Source organism: Callorhinus ursinus, unplaced genomic scaffold (assembly GCF_003265705.2).
Source record: "Callorhinus ursinus isolate GAN/ISIS: 27379988/994484 unplaced genomic scaffold, GSC_fseal_2.0 scaffold12, whole genome shotgun sequence".
Lineage (NCBI taxonomy): Eukaryota > Metazoa > Chordata > Mammalia > Carnivora > Otariidae > Callorhinus > Callorhinus ursinus.
The window spans coordinates 80,706,559-80,733,274 of record NW_027397074.1 but is presented as its reverse complement, the minus strand read 5'-3'; the positions used below and the strand labels follow the sequence as shown (position 1 = coordinate 80,733,274).

Sequence of the window (26,716 nt, the reverse complement as noted above, 5' to 3'; positions counted from 1 at the left end):
CCCCACCTCTCCTTTTTTTTTAACTCCCTAAGAAGGAAGGAGAATTAGGTTATAATTGTTTGTACTCAGTTAGAAAACAAGCATAGTCAAGTTGTAAGGTTATAATATGAAATTTTTACATTATTTGGTAATAATAATTATTTCTCAGTTTCTAATTATTTTGTAGTAAGGCCCAATTATTGAAGTTAACCTGTTATTACCGCTTAGATTTAATGATGATTGTTTAAGAGAATAGATTCGTTTGCTAGAAACTCTCACTAAATGTGTTAAAATATTTTTATAAAGGTATCAGAGGTACTAGCAAAAGTACAGACATTATCTGTAGGTTTTTTTTCTTTATCTACAAAATAAGATAAATGTTAATCACTTTCTTGTGTGACAGACATCTGATTTTGATACATTTCACTTTTGATATGTGTAACAGTAAATCTCTTACTTGAAATAGGTCTTTCATGTAAGTTCTGAGGTCTGTTAACACTGATTCATAAGAAAAAAGGAGAGGGGCAGGAATTCTGGTCCCAAAGGAACAGGAAAAGGATGCAGATTGGTTCCAAACCTCTCTGCCTTCTGTTAAGTTAACCTATTTGCATCAGCAAAGTGATAGGCTTTTATTTTTGCTAAGTGGACCAGGCCCCATCATTGTCCTTTCCTTCTATTTCAACTCTTTTAGTAGTTCTAGGCATTTGGCCAAGATGTCCGTCGACAGATGAATGGATAAAGAAGATGTGGTGTATATATATACAATGGAATATTGATTATGCAGCCATCAAAAGGAATGAAATCTTGCCATTTACTCATTCATACAGATTTGCCACCTCTCCTTATTTTGTTACCACCAGCTTACCCATCTTTGTATATTACGAAGTGAACTGAGCTAATAGAAGTTGTTGCTTTTCATGCTCACCATTTAGGGTGATGTCTGTGCAGTGGTGGTTCTTATTTGACTTGGGAGTTGATGGAAACTACCCAACGGTTCCCAGAAGACGGTCAAAAGGACCTGGCTTCACCTTTTGTAACTGGTGGCAATAATTTAGTAATAGGGACAAATGAATATGAGGCACAAATAGGGTGTGGGATCATGCTAGAAGATTACCGAGAGTATCCTAGATATCTAGTCATGTAGAAATTATATGAGAAGTCTGACTGAAGGTTCAAGAAGTCTACAATAGAGGTTAAGATGGTAGATTTGTGTCTGGATTAGAAAGGAAGGCAATTTAGTTAGGACATGAGTTGCTTTGTTAATTCACTAGACTTTGGTAGCTAGGTAGAATGTAGTTTCTAGATGATAGTCTTGCATTTAATTTGGAAGTTTAGAGAATAGCAGTGAACAATCTGCCTTAGAGCTGGATATTGTGGGATTATGGGCAGCCTGTTGAAGTATAAGTGGTCCTCTGATAAGAGTACCAGCTCTTTCCTGGGAGTCATTTTGTCCTTGAGGGGACATTTGGCATTGTTTGCAGATAACTTCGGTCATCACAACTTGGGGCTGCTACTGGCAGTTAGTGAGTGGGTAGAGACCAAGGATGCTGGCAAACATTCTACAATGTACTGAATGACCCCTCACCACAAAAGCCCAAAATATAAATAGTGTCGAACAACCCTGTGTTATAAACACCAGCAAAGCTCAATTGTATGTTTTCTTATTCACTGTAGATGGACCGTTCATGTTTGCCACCTTATCCCTAAAGAATGGCCAGTCTTTAGTAAAAATTTAACGATTGAGGTTGTACTCAGGCTCATTTTTAACAACTCCCATCTGGACAAACTTGCATATGCTAGCTTCACATATATAAGATCATCTTTTTCTGTGCTGCTTAGCTATTTGCAGTTTTTACCCATTATGAGCTTTACTCGTCTTTTTAAAAAATGTTCCCTGTGCTACTTTAGGATAGACAGTTTGATGTTTGGCTGTTTTTAAGAGTTTTTAGTAATAAGGTATTTGGTATCACTTGGTGTTAAAGAGCTACCTGATTTTAGACTTTATAAATTGCATCAAGGATAACTGAATGTGATACTTCATCGCCATGGTACATAACTAGGAGGGGAGGAGATAGAAGGTGGAAGAAAGAAAGGATAATAGAATTTACATAGCAACATTTGCCTATAGATAATAAAAATCTTCATTATATGGCATGAACCAGAGCATTAGGACTAGCACAGCACTGTGCATATAGATGCTCAATATAAATACCACTTGCTTTTATTTGATATAAGGAAAATTCTGTGCTACTGACTTGACTAAAATTTAGAGTATGCCACTTTTTGTAGGATATTACAAATAATGTGAGCTTTTTAATAACTATAAATAAATATACTATGAATAAAACCTTTGATCTAAAACTGAGTTATCTAAACAGCAAATAATTACACATTTCAATACTCCTATGAGCAGAGTAAATTGTTGCTATCTCTCTCAGTATTTATTTTCATGAAATCCTCTGAATGAAAGTGTTTCCACATGAAACAATGTCTTGATAGGAAAAGCATGCTTATCCATCTCTGTTAACCATGTCCATGGTTAACCGTGTCCACAAACTAACCAATTTGGACCATAATCAAAGCTTTGCTGGTGACAGTCTATTATTAGTATATACTATCTACAGAAATACGCAGCTCCTCTTAAGGGCTTCATCTGTCACAGATTTGGGACATAGTAAGGTAGTATTCTCCAACTGATAGAGGGAAGATTCTGTGACTTTGAAGTAAAAATTAACATTTGTATGTTAGGGCTCTTCCTGTTTCAGCTGATAGAGAACCCAAGCCAAATTGGCCTGAGCCCAAAAAGGCAATTTATAGCTTATATAATTGAAAAGGCTAGTGCCTAGCCCTTGCTATTGTTGTCGGACCCAAACAGTGCTCCCGCCCTGCTTGCCTCATTCTCCGTGTTGATATAGACCATAGACCCAGTCTTTTCAGTGTCAGGTCTGAGTCTCTCGTTGCAGGACAGTAGAAAAGGGAATGTGGAAAGTCTATTGTGATGTCATTATTTTTGACTGGATAGCAGGAGATTGTAATGGCATAGATTGGGCCATACACCAAATCCGGATTTGGGTGTAGATTTAATGTCACTTATGGCTGAGAGTGCAAAAATAAATCTTTCTCCTAACCCTATCCTCTTTTGCAAAAGTACCACTGTAACAATTTCTTATGCTTATAATTGTATAAATGTAAAAATCAATACCTGTATTATTTTATATATAGATGATTGTATCTTATATGTGTTTTTTTTTTTTATCACTGATCTATATGTTTAACATCCCTACCAATGGAAGATCTCCAAGGAAGATCCTATAACTTCTCTTTTAAATAACAGAAGTATCCTAAACAGACATTCTGGTTTTTTATGAAGTGTTTTAAAAAACTAAAGTGGACACCCAGATGTGCTTAAAGATAATAGTTATTAAAGAAAACCTTCCATGAATTCTTATATAGAATCTGTTTCTTATTAGGCTTCATTATATGGTTGTTTTTAACACAGGCAGAGAATAACTGTAGGTAAATTAAATGTTTTTAAGCAAGACACATTTCTGGAAGAATTCATTGATTTAGGGCTTCTTGGCTGATTTAAGTATGAAGTGTGAATTATTGCTAAGTATTGTCTCTAATGATGAAAATTGGTTAAAAACACTTATCTTCAATGCAAAATGGATTAAAGATTTATATGTAAAGTCCAAAACTATAAAACTTCCAGAAGAAAACATAGGGGAAAAACTTCATGACATTGGTTTTGGCAATGATTTCATGGATATGACACTAAAAGCTCAGGTAACAAAAGCTGAATTAGATAGTCAGAATTACATCAAACCACAAGCTTTTGGACAGAGGAGGAAACAGTAGACTGAAAATGCAACCTACAGAATGGGAGAAAATATTTGTAAGCTATATATCTTGCAAAAGACCAAAAACCAAAAAATAACGACAATACCTTATAGATTCAGAGAACAAATTTGTCATTGCCAGAGGGAGCGGAAGTGGGATGGGAGAAATGGGTGAAGGGGGGGCCCCCCAAAATAAAAAAAAGGAAGAAAATCTTGCAGTATGTGAAAACATGGATTAACTTGGAGGACATTAAGCTAAGTGAAAGAAGCCAGACACAGAAGGAAAAATACTGCATGGTTCCCCTTATATGAGGTAGCTAAAACAGTCAAGCATGGAAGCAGAGAATAGAATAGTGGTTGCCATGGGCTGAGGGAAGGAGCAAATGAGGAGTTGATACTCAGTTCTAGAGATCTCTTTTACAACATTGCACCTATAGTTAACAATACTGTATTGTTAAACTTTTAAGAGGGTAGAATCTCATGTTAAGTGCTCTTACCATAATAAAAACAAAACAACATTCTCTGTAGTGCCCGATAGCTAACCTTTTTGGCATCTGTGTAGTTGTGTGTGGACTCACATGTTTATCAGAATTTCCTTATTAATGTACATATGTTAGTGAACTGTTTCTGAGTCTCATCCAGAAGGGAACTACTTTTTTTCCCCCATGACTGGACTAACTCATATGGATGCTAGTGCTGGCTTAAGGGTAGAAGTTGGGGATTCTGTGGTTTACTGTGTCAGGCAGGGAAAGAATCCTGACTCAAACTAGTAATGGACAGATTAGATTGATTTCGGGTGCACAAAGACTAATTGTATCTTTGGGTACTAGGGATAAGTACCTGTGTTGGAAAAAAACAAGATTTGGGTAATTGGAGTTATTTAGCACTCTACGGATACAGTAAGACTACTTCTAAATAAGATTCTGGATCTTCTCTTTCCTCTAGATTAGCTGTAGGCATCTTCAATTCAATCCTGGCAAAGTCTGACAAAATATTTGATTCCTTTTAATAATGGGGTTAGATCTGGAATTGTTCTTGTTATTTTATGTGTATTTTCCCTATTTTAGTTATTACCATTGGTTTTAAAATTATAATTACAATATTCATATTCCTTGTGTAAATATTTTTAACAGCACAGCATGTAATGTAAAGAGTGAAAAAAAAATGTCTTCTCCATGACCCCATGCCCATTCCTCACGATAATCCCTGGTTTTTTTTTTTTTTTAAAGATTTTATTTATTTATTTGAGAGAGAGAGAGAATGAGAGAGAAAGCACATGAGATGGGGGGAGGGTCAGAGGGAGAAGCAGACTCCCTGCCGAGCAGGGAGCCTGATGCGGGACTCGATCCAGGCACTCCAGGATCATGACCTGAGCCGAAGGCAGTTGCTTAACCAACTGAGCCTCCCAGGCGCCCCACGATAATCCCTGTTAAAGAGTTGGGTGTGTAGAATACAAAGGTGGTCTTGGGTTTGGATTAACAAATTCACAAGACATGATAGGCTTTACTCAGCACTATGTTTACTTAGCTTTAGGGAGGGTACAAGACAGATAGTAAAACTTGTTTGATACAAAAATAGTGAAGGCCTCATCATTTTCCAGGAGGAATTTTGGAATGTTCCAGTCACTCCATGTGTGGGATGCAAAGGGCCATGGAAGCCATCAATTCCTGAGGCTTGTCCTATGCTAGTTGTTAGGAGTTTCCTCAGGAGTGTTTGGGGTGGGGGGTCCATTCTGCAGTGCAAGTGCGTCTTATCAATGCTGATTACTAATTATTTGATAACACATTCTTGATAAAGTAACTTTTGCCTGATTCTAAGTTTTCTTGGATTTGGTATACTCCTGTATAACTCTGAGTTGCTATTGCAAGGAAGACTTGACCAAGGGTTATTTCAAGTTATTTAAAGGGTTATATAACAATATATCTCGTAAGAGATAACATAGAAATACATGTAAGAGCTCTCTTTTTTTTTTATAGTTCCCTACTATGGTTGTGATCTATTTTACCAATATTCAACTGGTGACCCATTCATTAAGTTCTCTAGTACTTTTTCATGATACACATATTATCACAATGAATATCCCTATACATATGCCCTTGTGAATTTGGACAAGTGTTTACATAGGCTGCATAGAATTTCTGGATCAGAGGGATGCACATTTAAATTTTCATTAATCTGCCAAACTGTTCCTCAAAGTTAACAGTGTCATCAACAGCATGTGAGAGAATGTTCCCTATGATGCTTCCTTCTAGTTTTGTCTATGTTGTCTCCCTCTAGTCCCTGAAAAATTCTGTGAATTTGGTAAAATATATATAATAATTTTTATTTTACATTAGAATCAGCAGGCTTTGGATTAGCTCAAAGTCATAGGACTAATAAGTGGGTGACCTAGATTAGAACTGAAATCTTTGATATCTGGTTTTCTTTCAGTTAAACTGAAAAATGCTTCTTTGATTTATTTTGCTTTTCTTACATTTTAATACTTGGAACTAATTTAATAGTCTGCTGTTGAGAAAGTCAGATTATTTCTGTCCAACTTTATTCAACAAAAAATAATGAAATAGCCAATTAACCTCTGATGTTGAACGGAGCCCTTCATTATCTGTTAGTAACATTATCTTACATTATACCAGTTTAAAAAAAATTGTGAGTTTCAGATGCATTTAATATATTTACTGGTAGTACCAGTATATAAAGTTAATGATTTTAATGTATTTTGGTCTTTAGTTGTATATCAGCCTGATGCATAGTAAATAATTGCTCAACGATTGAAGTTATAATATTTGACAAATATGCAAAACTTTTGCTGTATATACGCCAATGAAAATTTTACATTACAAGATAACTCATGAACTAACCTCTATTTCTTAAAGTTTGGAACAATTTAAATGATGGAGTGAACGGATTTTTGAGGCTGATTCATTATGACTTATAAAAAATATTTTATGAAAGAGTATCTTCTACTTCTATTTCTTTTAGTTTGTTACTTCCATTGACAGTAATACTTGCAACTCGTTTTTCAAGTGCTATCAGTGAATTCATGCCAACATTATTTATGGTTGAAATACTTCATTTTTCAAATGTAATTTTATTTACATATGTGGAAAGTATTTCAAACTAGCTAAAACATTTTATTACTAAAATTTAAAAATGGTAGAAAACATTTTTTTTTCTTAGTCAAACTTTATTGAAGACAAAATAGTTTTAGGGACAGACAGGAAGTTGTTTTTCCTTTCAGCAGGATTGTACCCCTACTGTCAACTGAAAGGTAATAAGAAAAAAGTCTATAGATTTCTTCCTGGTTATTTTCGCTCCCTTTGCCATTTAAAACAAGAATAGATGTGGACAAATTTGCTTCCTGTGATCTAAATACTTCTCTTTCCATAAACCGCTCTAAAAATGTCAATTTAAATTTAGGCATAGGAAGTAACAGACATTAGAGAAAGTTTTGGTATTGTGGAAGTAACACTAATCTTAACAGAGCTAGGTTTACTGATAAGCAATTTTATAGATGTTTACTAAAATAATCTCTCCCTTCCTTGTCTTCCCGTTGCATTTTGTTGCTCTTATTATAGCACACCTCAGAGCCTACAGCGCATCATGTGTATTTGCTTTGGTCTCTCTTCTGCTCAGTTGTGAGCCTGGGGTACTAGATCTGTTTATCCATTTTGTTATTGTGTTTAGGGCCTGGAACATAACAGATATAAATGTTGAATTCAACTGATCTTTGTAGAATAATACCACACTGGGAAGTTGACAACTCATTCTATTTGATGATCCTTAGCCACTAAAACCTGTTTCTTAGATTTTCATATTACTTGGGTGAATCAATTTTTATATAAAAAAATTTCATATACTTGTAAATTTTGTTTACAGATAATTGTTTTATATACTCGGAGGGTAATTGCTGATAGTTCACCATCTGTTTCTATTTATCAGTCTTTTCAATCTTGCTATTCAGTTGTTCTATGCCATATTTTAGATGTGAGACCTATTTTAGCTTTTGATGCTTTTGAACTTTTAGGTTTTGATATTTAGGATATGTGCAGAATATTCTGTGATCTTCTGCAAGTTATGCTTGTGGCTTAATTTCAATTTGGCTGCCATTCCTCCTAAGGAAATGTGTATTGTAGGTGATAGGTAAAATGAGATGTCCCTCTTAAATATCCCTGTAAAAATTATTATTTTTGTCATGCACTATTTAAGTAGCTTAGGCTTTCCTTGTCCAGGAACATAAGCTTTTTAGACTTCATAATCATTCTAACAAAAATGGAGGAAGAGGACCAATGTTGATTGAATGCTTACTGTGTTCTAGTATTCTGATGAACAACATATACAATTATTAAATCATTAATTACTTAATAACTCTAAGACATATTATCCCCACCTACAGATGAGGAAGCTGAAGCAAAAAAGGAATATATTTTTGCCGCTTGGCCTCTTTTATTTCTGATAAAACATGAAACACAGAAAATAGTCTTATATTATGGATTAGTAGAAAACACATTAGGACTTTTATTTTTGCCAATATGGCTAATTTGATATCTTCTACCATATCCTACTGCCTTTAAACACTTAGACGTTTGGAGGTAAGTATTATAAACACTTTTAAATGTGTAAATTTGCAGAAAGGGAAAGGGATTTCTTAAGTGCCATGAATCGAAGAAGTAGCTCAAGAGAGTAGTGTGTTTCTTCCAAAGCTGCTGGTCCCAAGGTCTTTGCTGATTTTGTGGCTCTAGTGACTTTGGTTTTAACAGCTTCGTGGGGACAGGAGACAGGCTTCTGTTTGTTTGGGGTGAGGAGTCGGAATCTCAGACAATCGCATTCACTATCCTTACCCAGGATAAAAAAGTAAAGTCTGATCTGAAAACTTTAAGTAAAGGATATTGAAAAAAGAAAGAACGGATGCTAAGATATTGAACATTTCTAGGAAAATTGGAAATTAGAGAAGTAACAACAACAATAAAATAATAATCCATGGACTAAGAGAATTCCAAGGAACAGTTCATCAGCACCATCAAATCTTACAGTGAAAGCAAGACTTAAAAGCTCCAGTTGGAGAGACAGCCAGTCTTACTCAAATATCTTAGTATTTCCCAAATTTTAATTTTGTGCCACCTCACAATTTTTTTTACAGTGTTCACACATTATCTAGATTATTAATATTGTAAAATAAACTTACAATGTTATGTTTATGATTTTTATTTTTACAAAGAAACTTTTTATATCAAAACAGAATATGGAAACCCATACCTGCCATAAGTAGAAAACATCCATAGAAGTTAATAGAGTAAGGCCATAAAGTGATACCGATGTCCTGGTGTCCCTTACTGAGCGTGAGGCCTATCTCTTGTAAAGAAGGAAAAACAAGCTTCAAGAGCAATTGAAGACACCCTCTACACTTTTCCCCTTTTACTTAATAAGAGGAATTGAAAAGGCTACAAAAAGGAAATACACTGTCTTAGGGGATTCTGTCTTGAGTGTTTGGTACGCAGATAGATTGCAGTGCGGCAGCCTCTGCCTGAATGTGAAAAGATCCAAAGAGGAAGGTGTGACTCGTGTGTGTGTGTGTGTGTGTGTGTGTGTGTGTGTGTGTGTGCCTGCTTTTTAATCATTTGTTTATCATTTGTGCGGTACTGCTCTAAGCTACTTATATTGAAATGTTCTTTGTTTTTTTCTATTTGAAGCTCTTTTAAGAGCCTGTGCTGATGGAGGTGCCAACCGCTTATATGATACCATGGAAGGAGAGAGGGAAAGGTATGCTTTCTTTTAGTCCCTGTCCAAAACACCACTAATTCTGCTCTTCAGGTTGTTTTATTCTCTCCTTGATGAATGATGACTATTAATGTTACTTCAAAATTAACAGAAAACCACATCAGTGAGAGAGTTGCTCAACCATGTTATGTTGTATTATTTCTTAGTTTTGAGTGTATCTCCTAGAAGAACTAGGCCAATCATACTCTTATTTAAAAACCTGTCATTCTAGTCAATCAGAGAAAGAACTATCATATAGTTTGCACTCATATGTGGAATATAAGAAATAGTGCGGAAGGTCATAGGGAAGGGAGGGAAAACTGCATGGGAAGAAATCAGAGAGGGAGACAAACCATGAGCGACTTTTAACTCTAGGAAATAAACTGAGGGTTGATGAAGGGAGATGGTGGGGGGCATCGGGTAACTGGATGGTGGGCATTAAGGAAGGCATGTGATGTGATGAGTGCTGGATGTTATATGCAACTGATGAATTACTAAACTCTACATCTGAAACTTAATTATGTACTATATGTTGGCTAGTTGAATTTGAATAAAAAACCTTTTTGGTAGAAAAAAAACCCAAAACCCTCATTCTGCTATTTCAAAAGTTTCATTAAGTAGCATTATCAAATATCGGTATCTGTGAGGACTTTGAACATTAATTAAAATAAAACTCCATTTAAATGAATAAAAACTGACCTCATAAAAACAAATGATACATGCTGTGGTAGAAGCGAGATTTTTGTAGTAGTGTTGAGTAAAGCTAAGTGTAATTGAACTTAGTTACTTCTGAGTTATGCACACACATATATTTTAGGAGATAAATAACTTACACTTAATGATTTGTTACCTGTGCTGTCTGGTTTTCCTGATCTTTGCATGGTGAGTTATTTTTAGATAAGAGAATACATTTGATGAAAGCAAGTTTAAATCCAGCTCATTGCCAACATGTTTATAGTTCAACCTCTTGGCAAACGTAAGAATTTATAGTCTAGATATAAGTAGACTAGCTGTGAAATTTAGTTCCACTTCTATCATATGTGTTATTAAATGTATTGAAATGTTTATAGCTTGAGAAATCACCTCCTTCCTGCAAAAAATAAAATAAAAATATTATGATTCAACATACCGGAGGTGTGAATTAAATGTATGTAGTTTGAAACGATATAAAATACATCTTTATGGCATCAGAATTTTTAACTTCAGGCTCCTAATATTGGAGCTGCTCTTTGAAAGCAGCCGGTTGCTTATAGGAGGAGAGCACGTTTCCTTTGAGACTGGGAATGCTAATGTCTAGGGACTGGATGAATTATCAAAGAATATGGCAAGAGTGACAGCCTAGGAAACAATTTAAGTTCTTAACATTTATGATTCTTTATTTTTTAACTTTATGGATTCCTCTGACCGTATTCTCTAAGACCTGACATGGACAGTGTGTGAAAAATACTCTAAACAGGGCCTGGGCTGGTTAGTTCAGGGAAGAGCATGATGCCCATGAGGCCAAGATTATGGATTGGGTATTGCGTTTCATGCTTGTAGCTGGCTTGCTGGCAAGGAATCTAGTACTGAGTACTATTTCTTTAATGGTAGGTATAGCTCATGAACATAATTATATGAACCAGAGCTGTGAACAGATATTAACACAGTGCTTCCAACTCTGCTGTGACTATAAGAACCATCTAAAATGCTTGTGAAAAAAATACAGATTTATATACTGATTGCTCTTATTGGATTGGGCTGGACACTAATAAGGAAGAGAACACACATTTTTATTCACATTAGAAAGCAAAACAGATTACAAGGTTTGTGGAATGAGTACCATTATTTTTGTCCAGATTTCAAAATAACATTTCTAATATTCTTAACACATTTACAAGTAATTTTATGGAAGTCTTCCAAAAGATTTACATGACTTAACTAAGAATCATTTGACCGTGTATGAAGATGTTCAATAAGAAAATGTACTTTCCGTTGCTTTTCTCATTATAATAATATGTTTGCAGTGATTCATACTCTGATACTTAGATTCATACTCTGATCCATGGCTGGCCTGGATAGAGTGTCTAATAGGGAGATGAGTAAACTAACTGCCTCATGTGGGAATTAAATCCTTGAAGTAAATCTCATTAAATACAAACCCTAACCAGTAACGCTAATTGGATATAGGTAACTAAACGTGATTCCTATTAGTTGCGTTTTTAACTGAGAAGCCACACAAAGAAGAAGGAAAAAAATACAAGTTTTAAGAAGCCAAGTATGGTTTGTGGATCACTGCTTGGCTTGTTTTTATTTGTTTATTTAATGTCCATATCTACAATGTAATACCTTATAATTATGCAATAAGAGATGAATGTATAGAGAATCATCTCCCACTGAAGACGTTTGGAATGGAGGGAAGACTGACGTAGACAGGAAGAGAGGAGCAAGAGAGGAACAGAGCTAGAGCTGAGGCAAATACCAGTAGCAACTTTATAGCTGATCCTGTACCACCCTCCACCATCTTCATAAATGCCCATCTTTGTTTCTACTCTGAAAGTGGCCTCTTTTAATAGAAGTCCTAAGTGTTTTTTATTGCTGTGAAAATAATACATGTTGATTTGAACATATGTTAGTGAGTTGAGAGAAACAAAAAAGAAAAAAATATCTGTTATTTCTTCCTAAGTAGCAAAGAGTTACACTGAGTCTACCTATTGGTTCTGCTCTTTGGAAGAATAGAAAATGTGACAAATTTTTCTTGTTCAGGTGAATATAAGCTCCCTGGAGCCTACCAAATTGTGTGGGAATATTAGATAGTCAACAAATACTCGTTAATAAATGAGTATTCTATTACAGTTACTCTGTTCTTCCTTCCCATAAGGTTTTGAGTGACTTTGGCCCTCACATTTTGGATAAACAGATGACCTCTGAGAACGGACAGGTTCCGTTTTGGGGGTATGCTCAGTCTGGAGCGTCAGACCGAGGCAGGGTGAAGAACTAGTCAGGGAAATATAGGATGGGCACCGCCAATGACAGTTGGGTCTCTGCTTTGGTTACAGATTTGAGATTAAAGAGGAAGAGGTTTTAGGAAGACTCCATACTCTGTGCTCCCATATCCGTTTCCTTTTTTTTTTTTTTCCCAGTCGAGATAAATCTTCATTTATTTGGCTACTCGGTTTCTCCAACATTACATTTTAAATCATCTGAACTATCTTCACTGATTTCTGATTCCAACATAATATGTGGATTAGTATATTACGTATCATATATATGTATACATATATATATTTTTATTACTGAAATACAGTTGACTCAGTATTAGTTTCAGGTGTGTGGCATAGTGATTCCACAGTTCTATTACCATATACTTAACTGACTCTTCTCCTAACCCCAGATGTCTGTTTTTAGAAATGTGGGGTGCTGTGGTGGGGTATTAGATGTATCCTATCACCATCTCCCCTCATAGGATACTGCTATGTGACCCAATACATATTAGATTAATTCTGCTTATCTCTGGTCTTTATAAAATGGAATCATAACAATACTGGATTTTGACTAGATGGACTTTTTTGGGGATATAGAACTGATAGCTCTGTGAACCTGAAAAATGGATTAAGAAACATTGCTATAGGTTCTTAGAATTAGGGTCATGCTAATTATGGTGAGAGGTGGAAGAAGTGATGGAATCAAGTAGAAGAGAGTAGGAGATGTATAGAAACCAACAAGAATTAGAGAATCAGTGCCACATGAAAGTAATCTGACAGTGTAGGAAAAAGAGTTGGTATCATTCTTAAAAAAAAAATACCTTTAAAGATATGTAGACATTTGTAAGCCTTATTCTGTTAGAAGGTTGAGGTAAGCTGATCAAAATGTAAAATAAAATAGAGCTTTGGAATGAGACAGGATCTCCCAAGAATAATCCAGTGGCAGAAATAAGAATGTGGCATTTAACTTGTTATTCATTCATTTTTATTCATTCACTTACTGAATACCTTCTATGGTTAGACATTTTGATAGTTACTATGAGTATATAAATGATTTCTGCCCACAAAAAAAGACCTTAGAGTAAGAGAAGTAAAGAAGAAATTAGTATGCACTAGGATAGATTATAAAGCACATAATGAGAAAATTCTAGTCCAGTGTGATAGGTTCTGTGACAGAGGAGAGCACAGGATGGACAATTCATCCAGAATGGGGATATTAGAAACAATTCTGAGGATACTACTGGAGTATAAAAGGTTAGGGCTGCAGAGTGTGTGTGGGGGGATGGTGTGTGTACACACGCATGTGTTGACTAGCAGGGAAGAGGGAAGGTTCTGTTTTGTCTCCTGGATAAAATCTAAACTCATTACCTTGAGTATCAGGGTTTGTCCAAGCTGTTTCTTCTGTCTTCTCCCTTACTTTCTCTCCTCACTGCCTGGGCTTCAGAAGAAACTTCAGATAGTTTATTTTTTTTAGTATGTATAAACCAGAGTGCTTTATATCTAGAGAGATCATGCCCGTTTCGTCTGCAATCACATATAGAATTTGTCCCACTTATTTTCAGAATGTCTTATATTTACATTGTGTCCTCATTACTATCTCACTGAGTCTTTTATCATGAAATGAAGATTCTTGCCTTTGAATTCATTGGTATTTTGAGAGTAACATGAATATCCTTGCTACTTGTGTTTTCTGTGATTTTAAAGGATACAGAGACTCTGAAACTCATCTGCATACTAGTCTAAGGAATAGCTGTGAATTTTGGTATCACTAGTATATAGGGACTTGAAATGAGAGGCGGGGATGTTGTTTTTTGGTTAGTTTTCTCAGAATAATTGATGAATACAGCATCCTGAATGGGAAGTCCCACAGATGATCTAATTTATCTCAGATATTTAAGATCTGCTTTCTGTTGAATTTAAAAGAGTAGCATCCAGCAAAAATTGCCTGAAATCACACAGATGACCATTCATGTAAACAGGTGTTAACGAGGTGGGATGAGGGGGAACTTGTGCTCAAATAGAAAAGAAGGATTCAGGGACGCCTGGGTGGCTCATCTGGTTAAGCATCTGCCTTCAGCTCAGGTCACAATCCCGGGGTCCTGAGATCGAGCCCCACATCAGGCTCCTTGCTCAGCGGGGAGCCTGTTTCTCTCTCTGGCTCTGCACCCCGCCCCCCCCCCCCCCCCTCACACAAAAAAAAAAACTTAAAAAAAAAAAAAAAGATTCATTCCCAATCTCTTATTCCAATTAGACCATTACTTTTCTCACAGTTTGGATTTCAGATTTCCTAGCTTTATATATTCTTGCAGCTTTCTTATGAGCAGATCAATACTGCTTTTCAGAGTGATCCAGTGGGAATCAGACTGACTGTTGTGGCTCTAAAACTCACTGTGCGCTAGCTAAGCTGGCTTCAGACTATGATTTAAATAAATGAGTAATGTGGGATTCTAGCTGTTATAGATCAGCCTCGAAAGCCATTGTCATTATCATTAAACCAGGGACCTGGCAGCCAGTACCTGACACACTCTTAAAGGAACCAGCGACCTGTCTGTCTCCATATGAATAACTTAACAATTTTGTCTTCTCTCTCCATTCACTGCAGATACAGGAATTCCATGTTGGGAACTGTGTAGTGAGAAGACACGCACAGATTTTTCAGTTAGGTCGGGATACCAAAATCTGATTCTGTGACTTCATTACTATGAGACTTTGGGAAGTAATTTCACTTCCTCGGGCTGTGATTTCTCCATCTGTGACATTTCAGGGAAAGATCAGAATCTTCTGAGGATATTCAGAGAAATCTTGAAGATTTGTATGAAGGAGAAATGTATTACTTGGGCTGGTTACACAGGAGTTGGATAAGCCAAGAGGGTAGAGGGTGGCCCTTCAAAGTTATGATATGATGAATTACAGGATAGTTGAATATGTATATGATCTAGTTTTGGAGAATAGCTGTAAATGTTCTCTCACAGTTAATACTTTGCATGTGGTAATTGTGCAACTTCCTAGAAAGGTTCTAAGCTCTTTTCGTATTGTGGTTGGAATGAAGGAATATAGTGTTTAAGCTTCTCTGGTTCGTTTTTTGGTTTTGATCATCTTTGTTCAGGTATAGTTTCATATGATAAAATTTATCCGTTTTAAGCATTCAATTCAGTAAGTTTTGTAGCAGTATACAAGCATATCCACCAGCAGTCAAGAATAGAACGTGTCCATCATCTTGAAAAGTTCCTTCCTTGTGCATCAGTCCCCAACTCCTATACCCTGGTTCCCGAAACCTTCTAGAATGTCCTATAAATGGAGTCATTCAGTTTCTTGTCTTAATGTATGTGACTTTTTTCACTTAACAAATGCTTCTGGCATTGATCCATGTGATTGTGTATTCAGTAGTTTGTCCCTTTTCACTGTTGAGTGGTGTTCTATTTTGTGGGTACACCACAATCTTGTTTATTCATTGAACGCATTGATGGACTTGATTCTTAAGAATTATCCTTTTAGTTGGAATCTATTACCACTTTTTTCAAGTGATTCTTTGGGAGGAATGTTAGTTCTTTTAGTCAGAGCCAAACATAATTTTCAAAGTTGTCACTTCCACCCTAGAAGTGAGATAAACAGTAGTAGAGATTCATATAGAATGCTTATATTCTACTGTATCTTAGTGAAAATCTTGAAAAGCTTGCTCAGTACTGTGTTTTATGGAATAAGACAATAAATATAAAATTGTTATGGAATAAATTGGTGTCAAGGATCTGAGCGTTATTGTGATCTCAATCTAGATCACGATCTACTATATATGACAATTGATTTCAGTCAACCTGTGACTAATTTTCTCAGTGATTGGGATTTATTTTAACTAATGTTTATGAATTTCTTGGCGTAGTTAAAAAAATATACTTTCAGTATGCTTGAACATACATAGAAAGGAAACAAGTGTACTTGCTTAAGGAAATCCAAAGATCATTGGTTTACCTTGATTTCTTCTAAGCCTAGCCTTAAGAATTTTAATGACTTGCTTCGACAAATTTCTATTAAAAAGTATTTATGCAATCAAATTACTAAGCTCTGTAAGCCTGTCAACATTATTGGGTCTTTGAATCAAAATGATGGAAGGTAAAAATGATTAGCACATTTAAAAGAAAATTTGTAATAGGAGTCTTGTTATTAAAAAACCCTACACAATAAACTGTGAGGGCATATTTATCTTGAATTGTTGATTGAATTAGTTTTGTAATATATTTTAGTCTGTTGGTTATCAAATGCTATAAATCAGAGATCTCAAAGTTATCCATGCATAGCTCTGAATCATTTCAGGGGCTGGGGGGCAGAATGTGTATGCATAGATGCTATGTTTGTCAGATCATGCATGAAGTCAGAATAAATTTTCAGAGCGAATTCATTTTAAGCAGCTGCAGGAAGTCAGTTTACAACTAAATTTAATCAGAGGCATTGTGCTTTATGGCTATTCTATTTCATACAGCATGTTCCTGACAAAACCCTTTTCCTTTCCTGCACTGTGGATGGGGTCTTCAGAAATAAATTACCCTCAGATGGTTTTTCAGAGAAACCTGGATCATCTGTGAAAAGTTTTGAGTTAACACATGGCTCTTTTAATTTTATTTTTTGAAAAGAAATAAACTTGAATAGTTTTAGCACTTGTTACTACAATTTAAGAGCTCATGTTTTTTGGCTTACTTTCAATATTATTAGATTGCTGAATTAGTAATAATTGGGAATAGTCACATAATATGTTGTTTAGTAAAAGGTTGTAGAATGGTTCCTGTGCACTCAAGTGTGTGCACATGCATGCTTGCACGCATACACCTAGGTACTTCTGTGGAGTTTTCTCATTATTAAAATTTTGGTTTTGTATTATCAGACCAAGAGTAAGCAGAATAACTCCAACAAGACAGCATGCATTATTTGTTGACAAATCATTAAAAGACATAAAACTTGAGTTGATGGTAGACCTGAGGCAGCTATAGCCTTCCTATTAATAAGGGTCAGAAAAGTGATAGCTAGAATTCATTTAAAGCAAGGACTAGTTAATAAATTTTTGGGGAATATACCAAAATGGCACTTATACCAAGATAAGTGCTGGACTTTCACTTACAGTTCTGGGTTAGAGATCTGAGAGGTATTTGAGACTGTATTCCTTGAAGACTTCAATTTTGCCTCTAGCCCGGGAATTCAAGAATATACTGAAGAGTCTCAGAAAGACTACTTAAAACAGAAAACATTTTACCACCCTAAGAAAAAAATCATTGTGTGTAAATATGTATATACACACATATTTGAATGTGTACATGTATATATTATGTCTAATATGCTTATGTCTAGATATTGTATGACCTGGGCAATAGAAGAGAGCTTCTTCTCAGTCAGAGGAAGGGAACTTAAATGATGAGCAAGGAGACACTAGTATGTAAATGCCCAGGTTGTTAGGAAGTATAATAATAATAATAAGTCATGAATATTTAAAATGTTGACTTACTCTCCAAATTGTAGAATTTAGAATTGAACTTAGCACCTCTGTTGAATGAGATCAGCTCTGCTTTGCTCAGACTGTAGGGAAGAAGGTGTTCATCCCACAGGGTTTAGATCTATGAGCTCTGTTTTTGGCTTCGGATGTCTGGTTATGTGTATTTGTGCTGGGTACCATGCATGGGTGCCTGACACCTGGAGTGCACTACATAAGGCAGGAGGGGTCATGGAGGGAGTGGTTGTTTAAGCATTAGGGTTCTTCAGCCATGATTATTTAAAATATTGGTGTCCTCTAAATATTGGTTTCCTACTCGGTCAGTTATTTTAAAAACCATTGACATGCCCATTGAAATGCCAAGGAGTTAGTTTTAACATCACATGGAGATACTTTTTTACAGAACACTGTATCTGATTAACTTCTAAGACCGCTATTCTAAAAAACAAACAAACAAACAAAATCTTTTAAAATTCATTTATAACATCCCTCTTTCTTCTGCTTTCTTCCAAGTATTATAATCCCTTCAAAACTTGGCTCATGTGTTGTGTTTCCCCAGAAGTCTTTGCTGGTAACTACCAGTTTCCGTAGACCTAAGTCAGGCAGAAATTAAATTTTTCTAAGCAATCCTTGACTGTCATCCCACATTATGTTGAAATTGTCTATCGGTATTTCTACTTAATTAGACAGAATTCCTTGTTCTTGTTTTATTTATCTTGGGAAATAACTCTAGCACACAGGACCAAATTTGACAAATAAAAAATGAGCAGTATTACTCCTTTTAGATAGTTTTCCCTGAAAATAATAATAATTTCCTCACAGATAAGCCAATTGATGACAAATCCGGAATGAACTAGGTAAGGGTATTTGGTGGCTAGATTTCTTGCTTTAACAGGTTATGGTCAGTGTCCTTCTGGGATGTTCTCTTACCCACTGCTTCCCTTAACATTTATTAGAACGCACTGGAATCACCTCTTTGCATGTTCCTGCCAGCCTGTCACCGCAATGAAAGCATTGCATTGTTTCTGGCTTTTTCACGCTCTTATCCCCAGTAAGTAGGTCCCTATATGCTTAATAGTTAGAATGATTAGACATGCTCTTCCGTAAAAATTTAATGTATTCTGCTTTCATAGTTTGAAAGCATATTTTTGACCCAGTAAAGTAATTCTTAGTTACTTTTATTTAAGACAAGAATCAGAGACTGATATTAAAAGCTGTCCTGTTAACATTGTTAGGAACTTCTTATTTTTTTTTTATTTTTTTTTTTTTTTGTATCAGTGGGGGTTCCTGGTTGTAAAGAAAAGAAAAACTCTGACCGGTGTAAACAAAAGCAACAAAATCAATTAAAAATATTATAATTAACAATAACTGGGAAGACTGGACAGTTGGGCTTGGGAAGAAATATGCCAGAAGCTGGAAACCAAATCCACAGTACATTTGTGTTCTTAGAACAAGTGAGGGCTCGCACTCCCTCTGTGAGCGGGGCACTGGGTGCTGCTGATGAATTCCCAGTGGCTTGTCTTTTCTTGTGTAAGAGTTTATGATTGACCAAGCTGAGCTGGGTAAGGGAAAATCTGCCCAGGCCCTTGTTTGTAGGGGTGGCATGAGTAAATACGTGACTCCTGTTTGTTTCTGGAGCTGTCTGTGCCTAGTATCAAGACTCACACCGTGTTAGCTTCTGTAAACATGAGTAGGGAGAGCCAAATGCAAATACAAATACAAACAAAATCTTCACAAATGCCCTCTCCACAACACCTTCTCTCTGGCCGCCAGTGCTATCACCACGTCCTAGGATCAAGCTAAGGGTCTTCAGTAATCTCCTTCATACTTCCCCTGCCATAGGTACCTCTCTAACTTAAAACTTACTGTGAGACAAAATGCCCCTATGTATGAGATTTTTTTCCCCTCATTCTCTTAATGATGGTGAAAAGGAAGTCAATGTTTACCTATCATGTGTAAATGATAAAAATACCTCTCATGTATTCTGGGAAATTTGATAACATTCCTCACAAATTTTTAGAAAAGGGTATATAGTAGGGTGCCTGGGTGGCTTAGTCCGTTAAGCATCTGACTCCTGATTTCCGCTCAGGTCATGATCTCAGGGTCCTGAAATGAAACCTTGGGTGGGGCTCCACACTCAGCGGGGAGTTTGCTTGGGGGTCTCTCTCTCATTCTCCCTCTGACCCTGCCCCAACCCCCACTTGCACATACACGCGCTCTCTCAAAAAAAATAAAGGGGGTAGAGTGTATACTTTCTTAGTTTTAGAAAAGGTTGCTTTTTTTTATTATGTTAATCACCATACATTACATCATTAGGTTTTGATGTAGTGTTCCATGATTCACTGTTTGTGCATAACACCCAGTGCTCCACGCAGAACGTGCCCTCTTTAATACCCATCACCAGGCTAACCCATCCCCCCACCCCCCTCCCCTCTAGAACCCTCAGTTGGTTTTTTAGAGTCCATCGTCTCTCCTGGTTCATCTCCCCCTCTGATTTCCCCCCATTCATTCTTCCCCTCCTGCTATCTTCTTCTTTTTTTTTTTTTTAACATATAATGTATTATTTGCTTCAGAGGTACAGAAAAGCTTGCTTTTAATCATATTCTGTTTTTCTCTGAGTTCATGTTATCATATATATTTTTCTAAGTATACTCCTTAAAATTCCCCTCTTAAGATTCATGATTTTTCTGCAAGACTTGTGATATTTTTTTAGATCTCTTTTGCTTTTAAAAATACCTTCCTCTCAATGAACTATTACCAAGACAAATTTACATCACACAACAAGGTTTTCTTTACTTCATCTGAATCTTTGTGACGATTAGGAGAATATTTTTTTTTCTAATTTGTACTATGTAAAAATGTTTCATTGCTTAAAAGCACAACTTTGCTTTAAGAGTACAATAATAAAAATTATTACAAAATTCCCTTGATTTTTCTTTTTAAGAGGAAATTTGCCCAGATTTAGTTTGTACTAAAAATATTAGAAGTTTATAGATGGAAAAAAATGTTTTGTGATTTGAAGCGTAGTACTTAAAAAGCAGCTGAAGCTAGAAGCTTAGAAAGCAGTTTTCTTTCTACTGCTCTCATCATGTTTTTTACTTCATGCAAAATTCACTTATTTATCACTAGCGGCCTCTAGCGTGTATTCAATTTTTTCCTGCTAGGCTGTACATTAGTGGGTTATTAGTAACTAGAGAGCAGTTCCATGTGTTAGGAGCAAGAAAAACAACTGTAGTTTCTGTCATCTTACCATTATATCAGTAAGTGAAAAGAACATTTTCGCATAGGAGTGTGGTCTTATGATCCCTATTACCAGTAGTAGGGTTTTCATGGTGAATTTCCTCAGTGTAGCAGCTGTTCACCGACATGTCCTTCTGATGTGGTGTGGAGAAATGGTTGATGGTCATGAATAGCCCTGATGCATTTTGATGCTTTAATATGATGGAGTCAAGTTAGGATATAGGTGGCAATGGTTAACAAAACCAACAATTTTAGCCAACTCGTATATACCAAAAGTTTGAACCAAACTGTACTTATTTGTTCAATTTTAAAACTGTATACAAATAATTTTAACAAAATCATAATTACAAATAATACCAATAGAAAAATCAATTCATTTAAATGAACCAAATCTGTACTATTTAGTATTTACCTTTTGATTATTGATTTAACTTTATATATATATATATATTTTTTTTTTTGAGACAGTGCATGCGAGTGGGGGAGGGACAGAGGGAGAGACTCTTAAGGCTCAATCTCATGACCCCTGTATCATGACTTAGGCCGAAATCAAGTCAGATGCTTAACCGACTGAGCTACCCAGGCACCCCTGTATATTCCTTTCTCTTAAAGGTACATGGTTCCCTACCCTCATGCACCCTCCTACTTACAGAATTAATAACAAGTTCATCATAATGAACTTGGGGAGTACAGGAAGATACAAAGAAAAAATAAAAATAACTTGAAATCACCTAGGTTCTCAGTATTGATATTTTTACATATCTTTTTCAATTTCATATTTTTATAAGCATGTTTCTCTCTTGCTGAGTGTATGTGTGCACATGTAATAAAATAGGGATTTTTGTGTTTATATTGTTTTACATCACACCTGTTTTTTAACATTGTATTATGAATACATTATCATATCATTAAATAAATATGTTTTTTATCAGTCTTCATATATCAGAAATGTATGTTCATAATTTTTTATAACATTGATAAGTAAAACTTAGACAAGTCTTATAAGTAAAACTTTGAGTTCTTGGCATTTAAAGTAGATTCTTGGAAATTAAGATATGAGGCCAAAAGTTATGAATTAAATATTTTCTCCCATTTTTCAGGCTGTTTTTTTACTTTCTTGATAATATCTTTTGAATCACAAAAGTTTTTTTTTTTAAGATTTTATTTATTTATTTGAGAGAGAGAATGAGAGATAGAGAGCACGAGAGGGAAGAGGGTCAGAGGGAGAAGCAGACTCCCTGCTGAGCAGGGAGCCCGATGTGGGACTCGATCCCGGGACTCCAGAATCATGACCTGAGCCGAAGGCAGTCGCTTAACCAACTGAGCCACCCAGGCGCCCCTGAATCACAAAAGTTTAAAATTCTGATGAAGTCTGGTTTAACTCTTTCTTTTGTAGCTCAGGATTCTGGTGTCATATATAAGATTCTTTGCCAAATCCAAAATCATGAGGCTTTACCTCTGTTTTCTTCGAAAGTTTTACAGTTTTAGCTCCTATATTTAGATCTTTCAGCCATTTTAATTTTTTGTATGCATAGTGTGAAATAAGGGTTAAACTTCATTCTTCTTTGTATAGCTATCCAGTTATTCCAGCCATTTGTTGACAGGTGTTTTGTTGAGACCACAGTTCTTGCCCTACTGAATGATCTTGGTACTCTTGTCAAAAATCAGTTGACCATAGATGTATGAATTTCTTTGGTATATGATGATTTCTATGCCATTGATCTGTATGTCTAGCCTGGTGCCATTATCACACCATCTTGATTATCTTGATTACCATGCTTTTTAGTAAGTTTTGAAGTTGAGAAATAAGAGTCCCCCCTGCCTTGTTCTTCATTATTAATTTGCCTATTCTGGGTTCCTTACAATTAATTCCATATGAATTTTAAAATCAGTTTGTCAGGGCGCTTGCGTGGCTCAGTTGGTTAAGCGTCTGCCTTCCGGGCAGGTCATGATCCTGGGGTCCCTGCTCAACTGGGAGTCTGCTTCTTCCCCTGCCTGTCCCTCCCCCCTGCTCATTCTCTCTCTCTCTCTCTCTCTCTCTCTCTCTCTCTCTGTCAAATAAATAAATAAAATATTAAAAAAATTAAAATCAGGTTGTCAGTTTCTACAAAAGTCATCAAATTCTGATACAGCTTGTATCAGAATTTGCTGATGAATTAAATCTGTTGATGAGCACTATTGCCTTACAATGTCAGGTTTCAAAAAAAGTATTAAACTTCTTTTGCACAGATTGCTAGAAAGAGACAAAATAATGAAACTAAGAACTAGGCAGTCTGAATAGACCTCATGGTAATGGAGGGATTGAATTAGTAATTTGGAAGAAACAAAAAAAACAAAACTACTTCAAGGGAAAGCCCAGGTCCAGATGGCTGCACCATTGATTTCTACAAAACATTCAAAGAATAATTAATGCCAATTCTTCAAAGTCTTTGGAAAAAATAGAAGAGGGAATGCTTCCCAACTCATTTTCTAAGGCTCCCGTTCCCCTGATACCAGAACTAGACCAATGAGAATATAAGAAAACTGTAGATCCACTTTTTTTTTTGAATATGGATGCAGAAATCCTCAACAAAATAACTAGGAAACTCAATCCAACAGCGTATAGAAAGGATTATCCACCATGACCAAGTGTGATTTGTCAGAGGAGTGAAAATGTTGTTCAATTTCTGCAAGTCAATTAATGTAATACATCATTTCAGAATAAAAAACAAAAATCACATGATCTCAAGAGACTCAAAAAATATTTGACAAAATCCAACACCCTTGATGATAAAACACTCAACAAACTAGGACTAGAAGGGAATTTCTTCAAACTAACAAACGACATCTACAAAAACTCAGAATTAATATCATATTTAACAGTGAAAGACTGGATGGTTACTCTCTAAGATTAAGAACAGGGAAAGGATAATCTGCCTTTGTACTTCTGTTCAACATTGTTCTGTAGTTTCTAGTAATGGCAGTTAGACTAGAAAGGCATCTTGATAGCAAAAGAAGTAAAGCCATCTCTATTTGCAGATAATATGATCTTCTTTGTATAGAAAATTCTAAGTATACTACCCAAAAAAATGACTAAAACTAATAAACAAGTTCAAGGTTCAGGAAGCAAGATCAAAGTATAAAAACAATTGTGTTTTTACATACTTGGAGTGAACAGTTTGAAGATGAAATTATGAAAACAAGGACATTCATGATAGCATCAAAAGAATAAAATAGGAGTATATTCTGTTCTTTTGAATTATTTGTTTTACCAATTTCTAAGAGAATTGTTGAAAGTGGATTTGTCTCTTTTTTTTCCATTTTTGAGTATCTTGGGCTCTTTTATTGTATATGGATTGGCTAATTGTTTTGATTAAATGATCATTTTATCATTATGAAATTGCCACTTCTTTATCTTTACCAATATTCCTTGTTCTGATGTCCACCTTGTCTTTTCTTTTTAAGATTATATTTATTTAATTGACAGAGAGAGAGAGAGAGAGACAGCGAGAGAGGGAACACAAGCAGGGAGTGGGAGAGGGAGAAGCAGGCTTCCCTCCGAGCAGGGAGCCTGATGCAGGGCTCAATCCCACGACCCTGGGATCATGACCTGAGCCAAAGGCAGTCGCTTAACCAACTGAGCCACCCAGGCGCCCCGATGTCCACCTTGTCTTACAATAATATATCCACTCTGCTTTTTTATGAGTATTTGCATGGTATATTTCTTGCTGTGCTTTTACCTTAAATCCATCTATTTCTGTAGTTTTTTATAGACAGCATATTTTTTTCATTTAATGTTAAATCTAGGTCTTTCAGTTGGAGCATTTGGCACATGTACATTTAATGTATTTATCAGTATGATTACATTTAAATCTAATATTTTGCTACTTTTTCCATTCTTTTTTCTTTCTTTTCTTTTTTTTTTTTTAGATCTTTCAACCATTTTGTACTTCATGCAAAATGTGGGGCTTGAACTCACAACCCTGAGATCATGAGCTGAGATCAACAGTTGGACACCCAACTGTCTGAGCCACAAAGTCGCTCCCCTTTTCCTTCTTTTGAATCATTTTTTTTTTAATGATTCTATTTTACGTCCACCATTGGATTATTGGCTATACCTTTGTGTGGTTAATCTGCTGTTACTTCTCCAGTGTATTTTTCATTTCTGATAATGTATTTTTTATTTCTAAAAGTTCCATGTAGTTATTTTATATCTTCCATTTCTCGCTTCTTGTGTTCATGTTTGCTTTTACCTTCTTGAGTGTATGGAACATGTTTGTAATAGTTGTTTTAATGACCTTGTCTGTTAGTATCAACCTCTTTGTCTTTTCTGTGTCCAGTTAATGGTTTTCTTCTTTGCCTGCCTGATAATTTTTGATTGGCTGCTGTACATTTTTAATTTGAAGTTGTTACTAGATTTGTTATATTCCTTTAACTGTTGATTTTTGTTCTGAGACATGGTTGAATAACTTGTGGGTAAGTTTGATACTTTTGAAACTTTAAGCTTTCTTGTGATAGGTCCAGTGCAACTTTTGTTCTGGGACTAATTTAGTCATACTTTTAATGTGAGACTATACTTAATGACCTCTTTATTACTATGTCTCTGTACTCTTGATGACAGGAACATGGATTCTACCGAGCTGTATTTTATTTTTAAGGAATTGTTGTGACCATTGCTTTCTGGTGGTCCTCCCCCCGCGCTGGACTTCTCATTTGTGTAAAAATGAGTATGTATCCACACACTCAAGGAACTCTTTCTGTAGCTTTCTAGAGCTCTCTTTCTCCCTATAGTTCTATTTTTCTCAGGTAATCTAGCCTGTATTTCCTAGCTTTCCTTAAAATTGGTGCCCTCATTTGGGGAGATCACAGGTCTCTGAGTTTTCCCTCACTAGAAAACTGGCTAGAAACTGGCTCCAGGAAGAAAGCTGAGGCAATAACAGGACTCATGTCACTTGTTTAAGCAAGCACTGTCCTCAGCTGCCTATTTTCTACTGTCTGGATATCATTGTTTCACATATTTTGTCTGGTTTTCTAACTGTTTACAGTGGTTACCGGTCAATTCCTATAGCATAGACAGAAAGAGCAGTCCATATATATTGATTTCTTACCCACAGAATTTGCACTGCTGATATTGAGTTAGAACACTCAGTCACAGAATTGAATATTGTTTTGTTTGCTCACTGCCTAGAATAAAATATGCTTTCAGCGAGCTCATATGATTTTGTTACTGTGCCTCTCCTTACCACTTCTCTATTCATTAAAACAAATCACAAACTTTAAAAGTATAAGTAGAGCTTACTTAGGGATTGAGAGGTTATGGTGTGGAGTAACTTTGCACTCACACTGCTCTTTGATTACCATGCAGCCTTGGTCGGGCATACGAGTAAAGGAATTTTTCAAATAAGGACCAAAATTTTGGAAGAAGTGGAATTGCATCTTGTGAGGGAAGTATAGCAAGAAAATTTCCCTCTGCCAGGCAAGGTTATCTTCAA

General features: G+C 35.7%; 1 protein-coding gene across 4 annotated transcripts in view; it reads left to right on the top strand.

Moving 5' to 3' along the window:
• TPK1 (thiamin pyrophosphokinase 1) overlaps nt 1-26,716 on the top strand; it is a 339,219-nt gene that overhangs the window by 121,217 nt on the left and 191,286 nt on the right. For all 4 annotated transcript variants that reach the window (XM_025854784.2, XM_025854777.2, XM_073899329.1 and 1 more), the window contains one exon: nt 9,506-9,575. In XM_025854784.2, the coding sequence (XP_025710569.1) occupies nt 9,506-9,575 (70 nt within the window). The remainder of the gene's footprint in view (nt 1-9,505; nt 9,576-26,716) is intronic.